Source organism: Mytilus galloprovincialis, chromosome 8 (genome assembly GCF_965363235.1).
Source record: "Mytilus galloprovincialis chromosome 8, xbMytGall1.hap1.1, whole genome shotgun sequence".
Taxonomy (NCBI): domain Eukaryota; kingdom Metazoa; phylum Mollusca; class Bivalvia; order Mytilida; family Mytilidae; genus Mytilus; species Mytilus galloprovincialis.
The window spans coordinates 74,006,174-74,029,367 of record NC_134845.1 but is presented as its reverse complement, the minus strand read 5'-3'; the positions used below and the strand labels follow the sequence as shown (position 1 = coordinate 74,029,367).

The 23,194-nt window shown below is 33.4% G+C and overlaps 1 protein-coding gene across 5 annotated transcripts in view; it reads right to left on the bottom strand.

Moving 5' to 3' along the window:
* Nucleotides 1–7,809: 7,809 nt before the first annotated feature.
* Nucleotides 7,810–23,194, bottom strand: part of LOC143042553 (uncharacterized) — a 72,434-nt gene continuing 57,049 nt past the window's right edge. For all 5 annotated transcript variants that reach the window (XM_076214930.1, XM_076214933.1, XM_076214931.1 and 2 more), the window contains exons 2-5: nucleotides 14,636–14,978; nucleotides 13,300–13,757; nucleotides 11,988–12,421; nucleotides 7,810–8,618 (exon numbers count right to left, since the gene is read on the bottom strand). In XM_076214930.1, coding sequence (XP_076071045.1) covers nucleotides 8,168–8,618; nucleotides 11,988–12,421; nucleotides 13,300–13,757; nucleotides 14,636–14,978 — 1,686 coding nt within the window. In that variant the 3' untranslated portion in view covers nucleotides 7,810–8,167. The remainder of the gene's footprint in view (nucleotides 8,619–11,987; nucleotides 12,422–13,299; nucleotides 13,758–14,635; nucleotides 14,979–23,194) is intronic.

Genomic DNA, 23,194 nt, shown 5'->3' with positions numbered 1-23,194 from the left:
TGTAGATCTTCTTTCGCTGCATTTTGTTGAAGTCAAATCATTTTATCATGCATGGCTTTTTTGTATGATGTTGACATTACTCTGCTTTCGGTAATTATATCATTTAGTTCCTGAAGGATATTAAGAACTCGTTGATTTCGCCCTGCAAGTTTATGTTCTTTCTTTTTTTGTTTTCTTTTGCTTTCCGTTGTTTTTCTCTTTCTTTACTTGCTATTTTGGATGTTATCATATCTACCTTAAACCAATCTCTGGAAGTTGTTTTTTCCTGCGTTGTATACTTAACTTTGTACTTATGTAGATCTTTATTTGTCGCAATTACAATTCCTTCTAATACCCTTGGCGCTGCGATTGATGAGCCTCCTCTATACACTCTTTTGTCTTTGCCTATAAATTTTACGTATACTTCATCGCCTATATTATATTCGAATGGTGGATATTTTGCCAAACCATTTTTCTGCATATTTGCGCTAGCTTTTTTCGAAATATTAAATGCCTGACTTCTAACTTTTTCAATGTGCCTCATTCTTTCTGCACAGTCTTCACTCGGTATAAATGTCATATTCGACTCCTCGTTTGCAAATTCAATTGTTATGTCTTCTAAATTTGTATTTGTGAAATTACATTTTTGTGTTACAGAATTTGGTTTGATTCCCAATAAACATTCATAAGGAGATATTCCCAAAGACGAGTGAACCGCATTATTGTAAATACTTTGTAAACTAGGAAGATTCGTCACCCAATCGCAAATGCCTCCGAATTTTGAATTAATTAGATCAAAACGAATTTTGTCTTTCCAGGTCCCATGAGATCTTTCTATTTTCCCCTGGCTCTGCGGATGGTAACTTGAACAATATATCAATTTAATGTTCATATATTTACAGAGGCGTGTAACAACACCTTTGAACTCTGAACCTTGGTCACTCTGTAATATTTTAGGATTTCCAAATTCCGAGTATATCTCCCGTAGCTTAGCAGCGACTTTTTCCGAGCTCTTATCAGATAATGGTCGCAACCACACAAATCTCGTGAACACATCCATTGTTGACAGAATATATTTATACGAAACATCGTCTTTCTCCACTATGAGCTTACGCATGTCCACAAGGTCAACTTGGTGTCTTTCCATTGGTTTTTTTTTTTTGCATCAACAGGTATAAGTAGTGCTTTATTTGAAAATAATGGTCGTTTTTGTCTCTGCATAATGTTATTAGATATGTATCTCTGAATCATAGGCTCCCCAATTCCAAAGTAATGTTCTTTAATTTGATGGTACAGTTTTCTTGCCCCGTCCGCTTTGCTTAAAGCATAAAACTTTTCTATACATTTTTCCAATTCCTCCCACGGAAGAACAATTTTCCCATCAATAGTAATCCTGTTCATTTGTTTACCTAAATACGGATCAATTATCGATTGCGTTCCAAAGTTGAAATGACTTATCTTTTTATATAGTCTTTTTTCCAGACTATTCCTTTCTTTCACTGGAATAACTCTCTCCTTGACAACAGATTCATCAAAACTCGATAGTTGGAACAACTTAACTTAGGAGTCCTTCTTCTCTGTCCCTGAAAATAAAGAATTATGATTTCACTGTTGAGTAATAATCTTTAATTTTAAGGAAAATGAGGACAAAGCAAACTTTTAATAAAGGTAGCAACAGATATGCCGACGGTAATGACATCCAAACGATAACGTAATTTTCAGGGGATCTATAAACGCTTCTGTTTCATTTGTTAATTTTTATATGTTATTTTAGAATGCGTTCAGAAAAAAAAAGAGGTTTCACTAAAACTCTAATACTTAAAAGGAAACCACTCTTAGTATGTCAATTAAGTATGTTCGGACAAATACGAATAGTCAAATGCGTTTTGTTAAACATACACTTTTTCTCTTTTTTGGTATTTCGGAAAAAGTTGTGTGTGCTGTATTTAGACCCCGCTACCTAAATATTTGTTTTGCTTGCATACGTTGTTTTTATCAAACGCAATCAAAATTTTTATTTTATTTGACCGTTGTTTTTAATTCACATTTTTGCACCTCATGTTTGCGGAGTACCATCTTTTCCGCAGGTTAATTGTTTTCTGTTTGGTAATACAGTAATAATAAGATCCATTTTGTTACACCTTTTTTGTGATTCGGGGTTTTTTTTTTTTGCAATCCCCAATGGCAGTCAGTGCTGTTTTAGAACAACCGTTGTTCAACCTGCTAGTCAAATTCGTTTTGTTAAAATATATAATATTTTTTGATCTTTTGGATAATGTTTGTGCTGTATTTAGAACACTCTACTAAGAAATTTGTTTTGCATGCACACGTATAAAGATTGGGGTTTTTATCAAACGCAATTATAGGTATGAACGTTGTTTTCAATTTAGACTGCTTTATATCGTTTATATTCCGACCGACAGTAAGACGCTTATCAAAGTTGTGCGTCCGTTTGGCTGTGTGGGATGTACAAGTTTGCAGTCACGTCCGGTCAGAATGGGGACGTTATATTCAATGTCAAGTGTAAAGAGAGTGCCACGCTCAAAGTCTCTTTGCACGTTAAGGACAAATGCAACAACTCGTTGAGGATTCCGAAGGTGGCATGTTGTAAGGCAAAATGTCTGTGCCTATCCAATATACCTCCATTTTTTAGTGGCAGTCCAAATTTCCATGTCCATCATCCCGGGTGTTTTTTTTTCCCAAGTTCTACCTACTGCATTTGTTATTAACTTGTTCTCGTCCTGAACACGCATGAAATATTTGCCACTGGACGTTATTTACTAAAGTACTGTGTTACGACGCTAGATAAAAAAAAACTGACGAGGAAAGGTAACATCCGGCCGTATTATTATAGAGCCTAGTTGGTCGAGTGGTCTAGCGCATCGGCCATAGTGCAAGGCGATTTAGGGCCACGATATTCCAGTAGCATGAGTTCGAATCGCGGGCAGGGAAAAACGAAAGAATGCTACCACAAATTTACAGATCTAACATTATTGGGCTAATACTATGACAAATCATTCATTTAATACAGATATTGGCTGTCATAAAGTTAATTGGCTCATCTTTAGATGTACAGGCATTAATATCTATATAAACGAGCTTAGCCTGTCATAGATAATATACATAACTAGTATACATATGATACGAATTTCTAATTCGAGAATCATAAGATACGGTTAACAACAGAAGCCTGTTTATGACCTCTATAGACTATAATTTTGGTCCGAGATCACGAATTTAATTTTTGTTTTTTTCACGGTTTGGGGTGAAGAATATTAGAAATTTTAGTTATCACAGAATTTTATAGTTCTTAATTTCGTTAATGCATACAGGTTTTTTTATAAATCCGTTAAAAAGAATTATAAAAATCTGGGATGAAATGTACTCTATAATTATTCTGCTATGGGGACTCGGTTTGTAAAAAGTTACTCCTGCCTTTGACCTGGATATCTCATTCTGTTGTTAACTCTTCTGTTTGTCTGTGCCCGCCGAGCAGCCCGGTGGTTATCGCCGAATACTTCGGCTTCCTCCACCATTATTACAGATTCTGCTCGGTGTTGGAGTGGTGATTGTCTGTGATGGGGAGTGTACACGGATTCCACTTTACCTCGTAGTTCTCGAGAAGTGCTCCGAGGGATATACGTATACATTCATGCATATTCATTACAAAAAACAGTAACAACTTATTCTACAGATTCGTTATCACGAATACATCAGTGTGTGTTGTTTAACCTCGTGTCAATGGTTTGAGTCAGTAACCAGTAGCTTAAGGTTACAACACATTGAGTTAATGTATGTTGTCCCAGGTTAGGAAAAAGTTGAGCGCTCATTGTTCCTCGTTTTTCATGTTTGGAGCCTTTTATAGCGAACCATATGGTATGAGTTTTTCTCATTGTAGAAGGTCGTAAGGTGGTCTATGTTTGCTTATATCCACTTCAATTGAAATCTGGTGGACAGTTGTCTCATTGGCAATCATACAATAACATCTTTCACATCTCATTATCTTTATAATAATAATGTGTGATAAAAAATTACAAATACTGATAACAATTTAATCCGTAATCGTGATTTTCAAAGTCGTGATCTCGAATTCAAAGAATATATTTGGGACATCTTTTAAAGGCTTATATAGTTCATAGATTAAGTCGATCTTTATCATTTATAGGACTGTTATGTACATACTACTTCTAAATAGTAGATAGACCAAAGTAACATTGTAAAAACGTATTGTTTTTTTCTACATTGGCATGATGTATTTAAGGGGAGGGTTGAGATTTCAAAAAACATGTTTAACACCACCGCATTTTTGCGCCCGTCCAAAATCAGGAGCCTCCGGCTTTTTTGGTCTTGTATGATTTTTGTTTCTTGTGTATAATTTGGAGTTCAGTATGACGTCCATTTTCACTGAACTAGTATACATATTTGTCTTGAGGCCAGCTGAAGAACTCCTCCGGGTGTGGGAGTTTCTCGCTGCAATGAAGACCTTGGTGGCCTTTATCTGCTTTATGGTCGGGTTGTTGTCTCCCTCGACACATTCCCCATTTCCATTCTAAATTTAATTTTGCATACACATAGGCGTTGAAAAAAATATATAATATCAGTCACATTGATTTCCAATATGAAGTACAACATTAAAAAAGTAACTTCAGAGAAAACAAAAGACTAAATTTCGTTCGAAGTGTGCCGAAAATTTAACAATTTGATATTTAAATATACAAACCATTTAAATGCGAACTTTTGCTAATTGTAATTTCATCAGGAGCAGCAATAAAACGATTGTTTATCAGGAATTGAAACATAAAATATCTTTTTTTAAAAGTAGACAACTTTGGGATATGTTATGATTTTTCTATAGCATTTACATAGTAATTTAAAAACTGGGTTTATAAATTAAAATTTCAAACTACTACAGAAAATTAAGTATTACAAAGTAACCTTGCAGACGATTTTGCTGAACATAAATTACAGGAATGCATATTTAACTGCGATGTCAATATAGTAAGATTATATAAGTACACAGAAATTAAACTTGACACCTGGTTTTTTTTCGGAACGCATAGTGTATTTAGTTTTAATTGTATGATAACCTATTGAAGAAAGTTAAAATGTTTGAAACACGATGCTAGATTACAAGGTCGTTAATGGCTCTCCATTCACATTATTTATTTGAAGGCTAATTAGTATTGACTGGTTGTTGACAGATTTATTAATTTTGTAATGGTAGGTTCAGTTGCATATACATTACTGCTTATTTCGATACATAAAAACAAACAAAGGGGGTTTAGAGCGGTGGTACCTTTATAGCTTAGTTCAAAATTGTTTTGTAAACACTGTTAGTGTATACAATATGCTATCAAATTATTTGATTTTTATTCTAGGAAAATACGAAAGTCCATTAATATCAAAATACACTTTTAAATGAGAAAACACGTTTCTAAGTAAAAAACATCCGTCGTTTTTGTAAATTGTAGAGTTATTGAGAAAGGAAAAAATAAATAATATACTAGTATATGAGTTTACCAGTAGTTCGTTTAAATACGGGAACGCTCAAACAAATCGATCTGCTATTTTCTTTTTATGTATAATTATATGTATTCACGGTGTACCCTCTAAAATAATATTATAAAATCACAGAATAAAACTAAAAATTGTGATAATGTTTGTGTTGCTGTACAGGATTTGAGGCTGTACTCTCTGATTGATTAATTGCTACAACTGTTTAATCACCGGCAAAATTGAAATATCGAGTTGAAGGTATTGTTTCCACTCCTATTCTCTTATCCACAAAGAATAAAGTTTTAAGTTACACATATTTCCCCCCCCAACCCATTTACACCCTCGCAAAATAAAATGATCGCCATTGTCATATAATGTAAGAGTTTGATGTTAAAAATAATAGATTGAATTAGTTATTAGGTTTAGAACACTTACCTATCTAAACCTTAAAGCTAAGATATTTTACCACTTTTTCTTCCTCGACAAACCATAAAGTTTTTTTCTTGGACCCTCACAATATATTTTCGGTATTTGAGAACATGCCAATATAATCAAATAGTATAAGTTGGGTAATGGTTGGAGCGTTATAAGTTACAAAAATGTATCTTGTTTATCTCTAATCATTTGGATTTAATTATTTTGACACGAGTGAATTTTATTTGTCAAAACGATTTCGGCATATTACTTGCACTAGTATGACGATCAATAGATCTGAATTGTGTGTGCAAGATTTTTATCAATTAAAAAAATAGCCACAAATAATTAATACATACCTTTTCTTTTTCATCTTTGTGAGAGTTGACATTTGTCATCAGAAGAAATAATAAAAAGTTAAACAGCATCAATATTGTTGAAAACTTCATCTTGATATTACGGATTTCGGAAGTAGCGCGAACTTGAGCTGGTTCCTATTTCAAGTTTTCTAAGGGGGTAACAGATACACGGGAGACATTATTTTGATCTCGGCAGCTATGATTCCTATTTCGGTATTATTTAAATGAATTTGTATCAATATTAATAGTAAATGCTTGAAAAATACAATTCATCAATATAACTTACGATCTCAAATAATAGAACCGCTTGTTATCACTGTAAGTATATTTATTTGAAAAAAATGAAATTTCCAGGATAAGAGTATTTCGTAAGAGTATATTATCGGGCTAAAAGTAATTCCTGCATAAGTGTATAACAAACGTTCATATACAGCACTAATAATGAGTTGTTCGGTAGGGAACGGCGAAGAACGTTACCAAACTCTTTTACTGAGATGTTTGAAGTTTATTACCCTTAGATAACTTTAATATAACGCTGATACTGCCATATTCTAGAAAAAAGACTCCCAGAATAAAGGTCCGTATACAGAATTTCATTTTCATCAGTTAGTTCATCTGAATAGAGACCGCTACCATTGATTTGTATTACAGAAGATGATCCCATATTGATACATTCCATTGACACACTAATGTCCCCCACGTAAATGTCTTTGATAATAGTTATCAAAGCACCAGGATTATAATTTAGTACGCCAGACGCGCGTTTCGTCTACATAAGACTCATCAGTGACGCTCATATCAAATATATGTATCAAGCCAAACAAATACGAAGTTGAAGAGCATTGAGGATCCAAAATTCCAAAAAATTGTGCCAAATACAGCTAAGGTAATCTATTCCTGGGATATGATAAGTCGAAAAGTCTGCATTTAGAAATCTCATATCATACTGAGTGTCCCCATTTAGTTCATGAAATAAATGCCATTAGTAGTCCCCATTTAGAAAGCTCATATCATACATTCGTGTATAGGTTGTGTGTCCCCATTTAGTCCATAAAAATGTATCTTTAGTGCTTCTCATCTGATCACTTCATTGATTCTATGACTACATAAAATTCAAATAAAAACTTCCAACTTTAACCACGGTAAGTATTGTTTAATCTAGTAATTAACCTCAAATCTTGGCTGAAAAAATGCTTTCTATGTTACCTTTCGTCGTCAGTAGAATCTAGAGTTGTACATGGTGTATTTGGCAGGAAGATGGGGTAGATTGCAGATTAGCTAAATTGTCTATTCTAAAAGATCGTGAGATTCAGTCACAGAAAAATATATATAAGTACATCTAAACAAGTGAAATCTGTACTAGTAACAAGCTCGTTAAATAAAGGCAACAGTAATATACCGCTGTTGGAAAGTCATATATCGATTGAGAGAAAACACATCCGGGTTATAAACTAAAACCTCAAGGTAAACACATCAACTATAACAACGAACGTGCAACAAAAAACCTTTTACTTTATTTAATTTTTTGCCATACAATACCTTATTGACAGAACAAACGAAATACACATCATCTTTATTTAAAATAAAGCTAATATACTAAATATGCAAATCTAAATACAATAAATCTATTGCAGAAATGTCTCCAGGTGAACAATTGGTTACATTATTTTGTTTATTTAGGATGTTGAATTTACTTTTTGCATACATTTTTTCATATATTTAAATAACCAACAATTTTCTAACCATAAACAGATGTATGTTTATATCTCAAGAGTGTTGAAATAATCACATTGGTGTTACTCATAATAGACATCAATATACTAATAGCAGTTGCAAGCAGATTCATAGTATGGATATATACGCGGTTTATTACAAATATAAGTTGCTGTAGGTTTAGAAATACACTACTGTTTTCGTTTTTACTTTTTGACAAGCATTTCATCTCTCATACAAGGAATTAATCCTTTTCGAAAGGCTACTTCGAGTAAATCATCGGCAGTATGAATGGTTTTAGGATATTGCTTCATTGCCCATTTCAAAAAGACGCAGAATTCCGACCAATCAACAGAGTTGTCGATATCCATATCGAGGGCCTGCAACGCTTTTTTAGTATCGTTACATCTGTAACAGGCAAAATAAGGGGCCATGAAACCATTGTAGAAGGAATCATAATCCAAGAGGTTATCACCTTGAACTTTATCTTTCAGATCCCATTCGTCCCATCTTTCACGGATTTCTTTAAGTAGGTTTTGTCCATGTGGTGTCTTCATTGGATCGTTGGCGATTTCGTCTCTTATTTCATCTGTGAGTTTCCCCCCAGATCGATCGAACAAAACAGCCAATCCACATTTACTCATATACTCTTCTTTCCTAAATATGATTAAAACATGAACTGTGTAGTTGTGAAAATAGAAAAAAAAATTATAAAAAAGTACTAACACAAACTTTAATTTGTTTTTGTTCAGTGGTGAAGAAGTGTTCGCGGTTTATTTATACCTTGTAACTTTTCATTTCGAAAGTAATTTTAATTCATTTAAGCTTTTCTATTATAGTGGTTCTATTTTAGGGATTTATTTGCAAATTTTACAATACAATGAACTTATTAGATATAACTGTGGTGAGGTCGATGAAAATTGCGCAATGAAAAGAAAACAAGGAAAAGGTTTTAAAGCTAAACCAACAGGTCTTTAAAACAAAGCTTTTACAAAGACTTTATAGTGGATAAACTAATGAAAAGGAGAATTATAGAAAAATCCCTCCTCTTCATGAAATATTAGTAAATCAATGCCGGTGAAGATACTGATTAAAATTATTTATAAACAATAATCGTACATTATAAAGAAAATATTTGCCTAATATAAATTGTGTTATTAGAAATTAACATGTAATTGGTAGTTGTCTCATTGGCAATCATACTGCATCTTCATATTTCTCAGTTGCGGATCCAGGGGGGGGGGTCCGGGGGTTGGAACCCCCCTTTTTTTGGACGATCAATGTATTTGAATGGGAGCACATAGTTGGAACCACCCCTTTACTCTGGGTTGGGAACCCCCCTTTTAAAATGGCTGGATCCGCCACTATTTCTGTTTATAAAAACACGATATGTTAGTACGTTCATTGTTTATCGAGATGATTTTATGCATTTGGATCTAGCTTGTGAAACTGAAATTAAAAAAAACAAACTCGTTGCTGCAAATTGATAATTAAAATTGGAAAAAATTATGCACATACAAAATATTAAGATCTTTCAGGTCACAACTTTACTGAATATACCACATAGTAATCCAACATGTTACAGTTTCCTGAACTAGATTTTCAAGTCTAGTAAGAAACTAGAGGCTCTAAAGAGCCTGTGTCGCTCACTTTGGTCTATGTGAATATTAAACAATGGACACAGATGGATTCATGACAAAATTGTGTTTTGGTGATGGTGATGTGTTTGTAGATCTTACTTACTAAACATTCTTGCTGCTTACAATTATCTCTATCTATAACAGTACTTTCTGTGGAAAATGTTATTGAAAATCTTCAAATTTTAAGAAAATTGTTAAAAATTAACTATGAAGGGCAATAACTCCTTAGGGGGTCAATTGACTATTTTGGTCATACTGACTTATTTTTAGTTCTTACTTTGCTGTACATTATTGCTGTTTACAGTTTATCTCTATCTATAATAATATTCAAGATAATAACAAAAAAACAGCAAAATTTCCTCAAAATTACCAATTCAGGGGCAGCAACCTAACAACAGGTTGTCAGATTCATCTGAAAATTCCAGGGCAGATAGATCGTGACCTGATGAACAATTTTACTTCCTGTCACATTTGCTCTTAATGCTTTGGTTTTTGAGTTATAAGCCAAAAACTGCATTTTACCCCCATGTTCTATTTTTAGCCATGGCGGCCATCTTGGCTTGTTGGCCGAGTTACCGGACACATTTTTTAAACTAGATACCCCAATGATGATTATGGCTAAGTTTGGTTAAATTTGGCCCAACAGTTTCAGAGGAGAAGATTTTTCTAAAAGATGACTAAGATTTACGAAAAATGGTTAAAAATCGACTATAAAGGGCAATAACTCCTAAAGTGGTCAACTGACCATTTTGATCATGTTGACTTATTTGTAGATCTTAGTTTGCTGAACATTATTGCTGTTTACAGTTTATCTCTATCTATAATAATATTCAAGGTAATAACCAAAAACAGCAAAATTTCCTTAAAATTACCATTTCAGAGGCAGCAACCCAACAATGGAATGTCCGATTCATCTGAAAATTTCAGGGCAGATAGATCTTGACCTGATGAACAATATTACCCATGTCAGATTTGCTCTAAATGCTTTGGTTTTTGAGTTATAAGCCAAAAACTGCATTTTACCCCTATGTTCTATTTTTAGCCATGGCGGCCATCTTGGTTGGTTGGCCGGGTCACCGGACACATTTTTTAAACTAGATACCCCAATGATAATTATGGCCAAGTTTGGTTAAATTTGGCCCAGTAGTTTCAGAGGAGAAGATTTTTCTAAAAGATTACTAAGATTTACGAAAAATGGTTAAAAATTTACTATAAAGGGCAATAACTCCTAAAGTGGTCAACTGACCATTTTGATCATGTTGACTTATTTGTAGATCTTAGTTTGCTGAACATTATTGCTGTTTACAGTTTATCTCTATCTATAATAATATTCAAGGTAATAACCAAAAACAGCAAAATTTCCTTAAAATTACCATTTCAGAGGCAGCAACCCAACAATGGAATGTCCGATTCATCTGAAAATTTCAGGGCAGATAGATCTTGACCTGATGAACAATATTACCCACGTCAGATTTGCTCTAAATGCTTTGGTTTTTGAGTTATAAGCCAAAAACTGCATTTTACCCCTATGTTCTATTTTTAGCCATGGCGGCCATCTTGGTTGGTTGGCCGGGTCACCGGACACATTTCTTAAACTAGATACCCCAATGATAATTATGGTCAAGTTTGGTTAAATTTGGCCCAACAGTTTCAGAGGAGAAGATTTTTCTAAAAGATTACTAAGATTTACGAAAAATGGTTAAAAATTTACTATAAAGGGCAATAACTCCTAAAGTGGTCAACTGACCATTTTGGTCATGTTGACTTATTTGTAGATCTTACTTTGCTGAACATTATTGCTGTTTACAGTTTATCTCTATCTATAATAATATTCAAGATAACCAAAAACAGCAAAATTTCCTTAAAATTACCATTTCAGGGGCAGCAACCCAACAACGAAATGTCCTATTCATCTGAAAATTTCAGGGCAGATAGATCTTGACCTGATGAACAATATTACCCATGTCAGATTTGCTCTAAATGCTTTGGTTTTTGAGTTATAAGCCAAAAACTGCATTTTACCCCTATGTTCTATTTTTAGCCATGGCGGCCATCTTGGTTGGTTGGCCGGATCACCGGACACATTTTTAAACTAAATACCAGAATGATGATTGTGGCCAAGTTTGGTTAAATTTGGCCCAGTAGTTTCAGAGGAGAAGATTTTTGTAAAAGTTAACGCAGGACGACGACGACGGACGACGACGACAGACGCCGGACGCCAAGTGATGAGAAAAGCTCACTTGGCCTTTCGGCCAGGTGAGCTAAAAATAACATCGTCTGTCGGATGAGATAAATTTATGTTAAGTATCAAACACATTTGCACTTACTTTTGAAGTAGTTGCTTTTTCAACCTGTGTTGTATACTTTATAGAAAATGTAAACAAACCTGTTCGCTCGTAAATCTTCTAGCATGACTTCCTTCATTAGATTGGCTCGCTCTATAGTAAAGTCTTCGTTCTCGCCAAAATAATTGACTAACTTTGTTTGGACCATTTCCGCTGATGAAAGGGTGGTTATTCGAATAGGAGCTTGTACCTCGAAAAATTCTGCAAAATCAAATTCTTCAGGATTCAAATCAAAAACGAAGTCGAGAGCACGTGCACCATAAACAGGCTGTTTGATGTGGGGATCAACTCCAGTGGTAATTCTGGTCATGTTAATTGCTGCTTTTCTGAGATACGTGCAATTAAACTTTTTCAGCACTCTTTTGTTTCCCATTCTAATTAGATTAAGTATTGTTACAATAGATGGGGCGTTTCCCATGGCAGCACCTTCTTTTATAACACTGGCCCAAATTCCATTTGCTCCATCCATCAGTACCTGAATATGGAATAAAATATTCAACTTTGTTTACAAATATGATTACCTAATATTGATGACTCCTTTTCCAAGGCTGATTAATACGTGATTTTAAAAAACAGTAATTTTAAAAAAAGGATAGACACGTCTTGTTGCCTTTATAACTTAAGGAACTTCATTTCATGGAAAACATGATTTTGTAGAAACCTCAAACAAGAAGTTAACAGAAAACCCACTATCTTTATAACAAGTAGTTTCGTGATAGACTATTCACTTGTTAAATTGGTCTATAAATATTGGGGTAGCGTTTATTGTTCCCAGAAGTTTTTTGAGATTTGATAAATGCCATATTTATGGTTTTTTATATTAATCTCTATATTTTTATACTTAGCTAAAATTTACATATGTTAAGCAGTGAAACTACACATAGGTATAATATAATCCTTAAATCAATTTAGCCTACATGTTAAATAATATAATAAGTTTATTACATAGGTCATAGTTTTCTTTGTTGTGTTTTGTGTACATTTGTTTGTCTGTGTCGGTTGAAGCCATGGCGTTGTCATATTATTTCGACTTAGGAGTTTGGATGTCTCTTTGCCTCTATCGCCTCTCTTCATTTTTGGCATTTGAATAACAATACATCACAATTTAAAAAAAAAGATAACTTTCATATATTTAATAGTTGTTTTAAAAGACATTTTGCCCTGCCATTTAATTCTCTACTTTCTTTTTGTAAATAGCCAACAAATTTAACATGATTTGGTCAAAAAGCATTTTAGCCACTTTATTACCGAGATCAGGTTTGGAAAATTTTTAAGCAAATTATCAGTGAGATATAGTTACATGCAATAAATTTCGACAATTTAAGACATGTAACTTTTGTTGTAAAGGCATACCTGCAAAGCTACAACATCACAGTAACCAAATTTCTCGTGAACATGAACCAAAAGATGACCATTGAAATTATTGGCATCCATGACCTTTCTTATATGTTTTGCCCAGGTTCCACATTCCTCTGGAAGAGATTGCCCTCTTGGTTCCTCAAACATCAGACCAAACAATGGTAGTTTACATAGGAAATCAGTTACTTCAAAAACTCTTTCGGAATCAGTTGGCATAGCATCTGGGAGGTCTCTGAAACTTACGAATACTTTTGCCTCTGTACTCAAATTTTCAAAAACCCAGTCTACCCATTTTTTAAGCAATGCGCACATCTCTTTTGTTGTGAAGCTGTCAAAATCATATGTAGAATCTCCAAGATCGATTTCAAAGATAACGTTATACAGACCAGCTTCTTTCATTTTCCTTAAACCTACAGGTATGCTTTCAGTGTCAGGAACTTTCTTCTTTATTGCTGAAAAAGTCATATAAAAATGTCATGAATATGTTATTATTGAATCAGCAAGTTCCTGATTTTGACCTTGTTGCTTGATCTGACTTTTGAATAAAGTGACGGTGGAAAATATATAACAGATGTTTACGTTGTCAATCCTGCTCAAGAACTATTTAAAAAAAATGTTTGCAAAAACAAGAGTAAGTTGGAGTTTACAAGACGTAAAGACAAAGCTGTTGATCTTTCTGTAGCACTGAGTTCATCTCGTATTTTGTGGGGTGTTTGTTGCTCCATCTTTAGTTTTTCTGGTAATAAATATTTCTGAGCATGGTCTCTCTGTCCGTCTTGTTTTTCTCCATTGACTTATGTTTTTTTTTGTAATGGCTACGTGATATTTCTTTCATTATTACACATTGATTGCTTAACGGTTGTTCAACTTTGATTTTTTTTAATACATATTCAAAACAATGACTTTATAAGTAACTGACCTTCAGTTATTTCTGAGAAAGAACAATGACTTTATAAGTACTAGTAACTGACCTTCAGTTATTTCTGAGAAAGAACAATGACTTTATAAGTAACTGACCTTCAGTTATTTCTGAGAAAGAACAATGACTTTATAAGTAACTGAAATTCAGTTAGGCCAAATAAAAAAGTATGTGTGGTTCCAGTTACATCTGAAAAAGGGTTAGGGTAGGTAGGTAGGTTTTTTTTTTAAATTGAGTCTATGGGAGCAACATTCTGACTTTAACAGTGCTTAATGAAAAAAAACAATAAAATCTTTAGTGTAGGCTATTTTTGAGGCGAAAACGTAGGGAAGGTAGGGTTACTAGAACCACACATATATTTTTATTTAACCTTATTTCTGAGAAAGAACAATGACTTTATAAGTAACTGACCTTCAGTTATTTCTGAGAAAGCCCAAAGGCCTGCACGATCCTCTCCTCTGTCAGCGAGTTGTTTGATAAAGACATCATCTACACGAGTGCTGTGGTTGAAGGAGGCAACTATGGTATGCTTAAATCCACATTTTTTAACTTCGTCATAAACTTTCCACTTGTTTTCAATGGTGTGACCTCTAAGCTGACCTACTGTGCTCTCTCTTATTGAGTTGTCTAGGACAAACAAATCTAAATCTTTCAGTACTTCGTATTTCTTTAAACTTTCGGTCACATCTTGTTCATAGGCCTTGGCCAAGTTTTGAAACTCCTCATTGCATGCTTCACGTGCCATTTTCTTTATCTGAAAATATTAATGATGCATGGTCACTAAAATTTGTTCAATTAAAACATGAAAAGAACAATTTTGAAGTCATTTTTCTGTGTTTACCTTCACCAAAAAAGTCTCAAACCCAACAATTGGATAGCAAAGAATTACGGAAGGGTATAGGTATATGTTTTAATTGTTGTTGCTGTTGACTTCTTGCGTTATATCATACTTATGGATATATTCTATGTCAACTTGTGTGATGATATCAAAATAAGTTTTGAAAAATACTGCGAAATATTGTGTTATATCAAAACAATTCGATAGCAATTATCATAAACTGACCTAATCACAAACTAATACATGAAAACTAAACAAAAAATGTCAAAGTCGATAGACAATGACTGAGGGGCGAGGCCAAATAATCTCCATGGAAATGAGATATGCCAATGCTTATGCAACTGCATACCAATTATCATTAACTTACCACTTGTGGTTCCCCATAAACTGACCTAGTCACAAACTAACACATGGAAACTAAACAAAATTTCAAAGTCATTATACCATAACTGAGGGGTGGGACCTAAGAATTTCCATGAGAAGGAAATATGCCAATACTAATACAACTGCATACCAAATTTCTTTGACTTGCCACTAGCGGATCACCATAAACTAAACCTAATTACAAACTAATACATAATTTGATTGTTGACGCCGCTGCCACCGTCGCCGGAAACAGCATACCTATGTCTCGATTTTTTGACTCCATCAAGCCAGCAAAAAAATAGAATGCATGAATTAAGTTATGGTCCAAAACCAGGCCTAAAACTACAAGGTACATAAAAAATGTTTTTTCTTTAATTTCTCATTTTAAAACTGCCAAATTATGTTTCAAATACATTTATTTATTTTTTCCTAACTATACATTACTTTTCAAAACAATGTATTATATTTATAATGTCGAACTGACGTTTCTGCGAGGTCTGATGACTTTTAGCGCCTTGTGTTAAACAAGAGATAGTGTTAGTAAATAAAGATGGTTATTCTTGAAAAATGACAATAAAAACTTTAAGGTAGGCTATTTCTAAGCTTGTAGGGTAACCAGGTAGGGAAATAGGAAACACTTGTTACACACATATTTCAATTTTTTTTGGGGGCCTTAAACAGTATTAACTCTTTTGAAAAATATAAAATAAATTAAGAATATACCCATGTTGTTAGCAAAAACGTGTACTTCTGTCACGAGTTCCGTATGTGTGTGAAATACTATAAAATTAACTAAATTCAATTAAAACATAAGTTCAAAAGTCAATTAAAAATGTTCAAACAATTTTGTAAACAAACTGAAATCCTGCGGAAAACTGTCGCTTTCCACAACCTTATTTATGAACTAAATATGCAATCTATACAAAATATAAAAACACAACTTATAGAATAATAAAGTAGAAAATAAGGGTTTCGTGTCTCTGTTATGTAGCTTTCGATATAACTCTAAAATCATCACTTTATCGACAAAAGACATTTTCCCGGCAAATAAAAATGATAAATTGTCTCCCTTGGACATTATAATACTTCAAGTTACTACGAATACAATATGAAATATTTCGGGACTTTCAATAAACTTTGAACATAAATATTCAACAATCATTATCCCCGGCTTAGTATATATCTAGGATTTTGATTGGTTAACGCACGTCGTTACAAAACCCATAGCCCCTGGGTGTTGCTAACCCATATCCCCGGACGTTGCTAACCATTATTCCGGGGAACTTTACGCAAGTTTTCCTTAGTTCCATGATTGCTCCTTGTGATATTGAATTCTGTTGATTATCCGTGATGTTTGTAATTAAATATTTAATTCATTAACGATTTTGTCCTATTATACCGATCATTTACACTCATTCCATTAAATGCATCACTTGACTGCCACATTTTCAAGGAATGGGACTACTGACCTAGCTATGCAAATGACCCACGTTGACGTCACATCATCTATGGCGTAACTCTCACAACATTGAGCACCAAATTTGACTCAATCCAGTTTTTTTGTCTCCGTATTAAAAACGTCTTATATTTGACTACCTGTAGGGTTCTACCAAAGGTTGTACCCTACAACCCGTAAAAAATATGTAAAATTTCCAAATTTCAAAAAAACGTTTTTAGATAATGAAAAAAACGTTGTTTTCACGCACTTTGTACCCGAATTTTCATAAAACTCGCCCGATTCGGACTAAGACCGGGGATAAATTCGTTATCTACGTTCATATCCGTAGATATGGATATTTTAACACCCTGAAGTACCCCAGTACACCCTTCGGCTACGCCTCATGGTGTACTGGGGTACTTCAGGGTGTTAAAATATCCATATCCGAAGTACCCCAGTACACCCTTCGGCTACGCCTCATGGTGTACTGGGGTACTTCAGGGTGTTAAAATATCCATATCTACGGATATGAACGTAGATAACTTATACTATAATATAGATTTTTATATATATATATCTTTAGTGCAAAATTACACCCATAAGGGTCAAGCAATACAAACAAATATTTATACATTTTAAACACAATGCAATACAATGAAATACAATACAATATAATAGAACATATTTTAAGAGTTCAAATTATAAATTGATGTATAAAACACAATTGTGAGCTTGTCTGACAATATATATATATATATATATATATATATATATATATATATATATATAAAACAAATTTTTTGTTCTTCCCTCGCCGGGATTCGAACCCATGCTACTGTGATATCGTGACACCAAATCGCCTGCACTACAGCCGTCCCGCTAGACCACACGACCACCTGGGCTCTAAAAATAAAGCTTTCAGTGGCCGTGTGTTACCTTTCCTCGTCAGTTTTAATCTAGCGGCGTACTACAGTACATGATATATTAGGCATGGAGATGTTATTGTTACAGATCAGCTCAATTATCTATAGTAAAGGATCCTACAAATTAATGTAAGATACAGTCACAGAAAATAATTAGGTCTTTCCACCTTTCCGTGGAAAGACCTATTGGATTTCTTCTGATTATTAGGTCTTTCCACCTTTCCGTGGAAAGACCTATTGGATTTCTTCTGATTATTATTATTATTAGGTCTTTCCACCTTTCCGTGGAAAGACCTATTGAATTTGTTCTGATTATTATTAGGTCTTTCCACCTTTCCGTGGAAAGACCTATAGGTTTTGTTCTGATTATTAGGTCTTTCCACCTTTCCGTGGAAAGACCTATAGGTTTTGTTCTGATTATTATTAGGTCTTTCAACCTTTCAGTTGAAAGACCTATAGGGTTTGTTCTGATTATTAGGTCTTTCAACCTTTCTGTTGAAAGACCTATTGTATTCGTTCTGATTATTATTATTAGGTCTTTCCACCTTTCCGTGGAAAGACCTATTGAATTTGTTCTGATTATTATTATTATTATTAGGTCTTTCCACCTTTCCGTGGAAAGACCTATAGGTTTTGTTCTGATTATTAGGTCTTTCAACCTTTCTGTTGAAAGACCTATTGTATTCGTTCTGATTATTATTATTATTATTATTAGGTCTTTCAACCTTTCAGTTGAAAGACCTATAGGGTTTGTTCTGATTATTATTAGGTCTTTCAACCTTTCAGTTGAAAGACCTATAGGGTTTGTTCTGATAATTATTATTATTATTAGGTCTTTCAACCTTTCAGGTGAAAGACCTATAGGGTTTGTTCTGATTATTATTATTATTATTAGGTCTTTCAACCTTTCAGGTGAAAGACCTATAGGGTTTGTTCTGATTATTAGGTCTTTCAACCTTTCAGTTGAAAGACCTATAGGGTTTGTTCTGATTATTATTATTATTATTTTTTTTTTTTTCTTCCGCCAACTTTTTTTTCCTTCGCTGTTTTTTTGTTTCACAAGATATCGCTTAGATATAAGGTAAATGATATCGACCAGATAATACGCTTCTGAAACTGACACCGCGTAACAAAAAACTGTACCTTGTAAGAGTTATCTCCCCGAACACTGTTTTTCTTGTGGCCACTACTCCTTCGCAACCCTATAAGAAACCGACAAATTTATTTTTCCAAATTGCTCGTTATATCCTTAGGATGTTCTGTTTCATTTCAACGGAAGCTATCCGGAGACTCCATATGAGAGTAATCCCCCCTTTTATATATGATATCAGTGATATGCATTTCTAACTGGTAAACTATAAGTGATAGAGACCTAGGGTCTTTTGATTTAAGATCCTTGGTCCAAAAAAATGAAAATTAGGTCAAGGTCAAAGGTCAAGGTCAAATTCTAATTTTTGATTTTGGCTTATTTTCACCTTTTTTCATTAACCTTATAAGATACCGACATTTTTTTTAACTTAATTGTTAGTTGCGACATGTCGTAACTTATAAATTTTGGTTGCAAGGGTGCGTAAACCAAAAAAGGGAGTTTTCGCCCCTCTTATATTAAGAATTATGCGTAAAGTGATTTTACTCATGAACCATACATATTAAGGAACTAGTGTCTTTTTATTTGAGATGTTTAGTCTATGACCTTGAAATTGAGGTCAAGGTCATAGGTTAATTGGACGTTCTAGATTTTGACCTTTGCTTAAAATTCATAGTTATACATCATTAAGCCATAGGAACTGACATTTTCAACTGAATTTTGATATTTTCATATCTAAATAGATCCTTATTGGTTGAAAGACCTTCAATTGTTCTTTGAACAATTGGTTTTTAATTATTATTTTTTTTTTTTTCTTCCGCCAACTTTTTTTTCCTTCGCTGTTTTTTTGTTTCACAAGATATCTCTTAGATATAAGGTAAATGATATCAAACAGTTAATACGCTTCTGAAACTGACACCGCGTAACAAAAAACTGTACCTTGTAAGAGTTATCTCCCCGAACACTGTTTTTCTTGTGGCCACTACTCCTTCGCAACCGTATAAGAAACCGACAAATTTATTTTTCCAAATTGCTCGTTATATCCTTAGGATGTTCTGTTTCATTTCAACCGAAGCTATCCGGAGACTCCATATGAGAGTTATCCCCCCTTTTATATATGATATCAGTGATATGCATTTCTAACTGGTAAACTATAAGTGATAGAGACCTAGGGTCTTCTGATTTAAGATCCTTGGTCCAAAAAAATTAAAATTAGGTTAAGGTCAAAGGTCAAGGTCAAATTCTAAATTTTGATTTTGGCTTATTTTCACCTTTTTTCATTAACCTTATAAGATATCGACAATTTTTTTTTACTAAATTGTTAGTTGTGACATGTCGTAACTTATAAATTTTGGTTGCAAGGGTGCGTAAACAATAAAAGGGAGTTTTCGCCCCTCTTATATTAAGAATTATGCGTCAAGTGATTTTACTCATGAACCATACATATTAAGGAACTAGTGTCTTTTTATTTGAGATGTTTAGTCTATGACCTTGAAATTGAGGTCAAGGTCATAGGTTAATTGGACGTTCTAGATTTTGACCTTTGCTTAAAATTCATAGTTATACATCATTAAGCCATAGGAACTGACATTTTCAACTGAATTTTAATATTTTCATATCTAAATAGATCCTTATTGGTTGAAAGACCTTCAATTGTTCTCTGAACAATTGGTTTTTAATTATTAGGTCTTTCAACCTTTCAGGTGAAAGACCTATAGGGTTTGTTCTGATTATTATTATTTTTTTTTTTTTTTTTCTTCCGCCAACTTTTTTTTCCTTCGCTGTTTTTTTGTTTCACAAGATGTCGCTTAGATATTTGGTATATGATATCGAACAGTTTATGCGCTTCTGAAACTGACACCGCGTGACAAAAACCTTTACCTTGTAAGAGTTATTTCCCCAAACACTGTTTTTCTTGTGGCCACTACTACTTCGCAACCGTATAAGAAACCGATAAATTTATTTTTCCAAATTGCTCGTTATATCCTTAAGATGTTCTGTTTCATTTCAACGGAAGCCATCTGGAGACTCCATATGAGAGTTATCCACCCTTTTATATATGATATCAGTGATATGCATTTCTAACTGGTAAACTATAAGTGATAGAGACCTAGGGTCTTTTGATTTAAGATCCTTGGTCCAAAAAGATGAAAATTAGGTCAAGGTCAAAGGTCAAGGTCAAATTCTAAATTTTGATTTTGGCTTATTTTCACTTATTTTCATTAACCTTATAAGATATCGACAAATTATTTTTACTAAATTGTTAGTTGCGACATGTCGTAACTTATAAATTTTGGTTGCAAGGGTGCGTAGACAATAAATGGGAGTTTTCGCCACTCTTATATTTAGAATTATGCGTAAAGTGATATTACTCATGAACCATACATATTAAGGAAAAAGTGTCTTTTAATTCGAGATGTTTAGTCAATGACCTTCAAATTAAGGTCAAGGTCAAAGGTTAATTGGACGTTCTAGATTTTGACCTTTGCTCGAAATTCATATTTCTACATCATAAAGCCATAGGGACTGACATTTTCAACTGAATTTTAATATTTTCATATCAAAATAGATCCTTTTTGGTTGAAAGACCTTCAATTGTTCTCTGAACAATTGGTTTTTAATTATTATTATTTTTTTTTTTTTTTTTTTTTTCTTCCGCCAACTTTTTTTTCCTTCGCTGTTTTTTTGTTTCACAAGATGTCACTTAAATATATGGTATATGATATCGAACAGTTCATACGCTTTTGAAACCTACACCGCGTAACAAAAAACTTTACGTTGTAAGAGTTATCTCCCCAAACACTGTTTTTCTTGTGGCCACTACTCCTTCGCAACCGTAAAAGATTACGACAAATTTATTTTACCAAATTGCTTGGTATATCCTCAGGATGTTCTGTTTGATTTTGACCGAAGCTATACGGAGACTCCATATGAGAGTTATCCCCCCTTTTGTATATGATATAAGTGATTTGCATTTCTAACTGGTAAACCATAAGTGATAGAGATCTAGGGTCTTTTGATTTAAGATCCTTGGTCCAAAAAAAATGAATATTAGGTCAAGGTCAAAGGTCAAGGTCAAATTCTAAATTTTGAATTTGGCTTATTTTCACTTATTTTCATTAACTTTATAAGATTTCGAAAAATTATTTTTATTAAATTGTTAGTTGCGACATGTTGTAACTTATAAATTTTGATTGGAAGGGTACATAGACAATAAATGGGAGTTTTTGCGCCTCTTATATTTAGAATAATGCGTAAAGTAATATTACTCATGAACCATACATAATACATACCTAGGGTCTTTTGATTTGGGATCCTTGGTTTATGACCTTGAAATTGAGGTCAAGGTCATAGGTTAATTGGACGTTCTAGATTTTGACCTTTGCTTGAAATTCATATTTTTATATCATAAAACAATAGCAAGTGACATTTTCAACTGAATCTTAATATTTTCATATCATAATAGACCCTTATTGGTTGAAAGACCTTCAATTGTTCTTTGAACAATTGGTTTTTAATTATTATTAGGTCTTTCAACCTTTCAGGTGAAAGACCTATTGTTTTTGTTCTGATTATTAGGTCTTTCAACCTTTCAGGTGAAAGACCTATAGGGTTTGTTCTGATTATTATTAGGTCTTTCAACCTTTCAGGTGAAAGACCTATAGGGTTTGTTCTGATTATTATTATTATTAGGTCTTTCAACCTTTCAGTTGAAAGACCTATTGTTTTTGTTCTGATTATTAGGTCTTTCAACCTTTCAGTTGAAAGACCTATTGTTTTTGTTCTGATTATTATTTTTTTTTTTCTTCCGCCAAATTTTTTTTCCTTCGCTGTTTTTTTGTTTCCCAAGATGTCGCTTAGATATATAGTATATGATATCGAACAGTTAATGCGCTTCTGAAACTGACACCGCGTAACAAAATCCTTTACCTTGTAAGAGTTATCTCCCCAAACACTGTTTTTCTTGTGGCCACTACTACTTCGCAACCGTATAAGAAACCGACAAATTTATTTTTCCAAATTGCTCGTTATATCCTCAGGATGTTCTGTTTCATTTTGACCGAAGCTATCCGGAGACTCCATATGAGAGTTATCCCCCCTTTTATAGATGATATAAGTGATTTGCATTTCTAACTGGTAAACCATAAGTGATAGAGACCTAGGGTCTTTTTATTTAAGATCCTTGGTCCAAAAAAATGAAAATTAGGTCAAGGTCAAAGGTCAAGGTCAAATTTTAAATTTTGATTTTGGCTTATTTTCACTTACTTCATTAATTTTATAAGATTGCGACAAATTATTTTTACTAAATTGTTAGTTG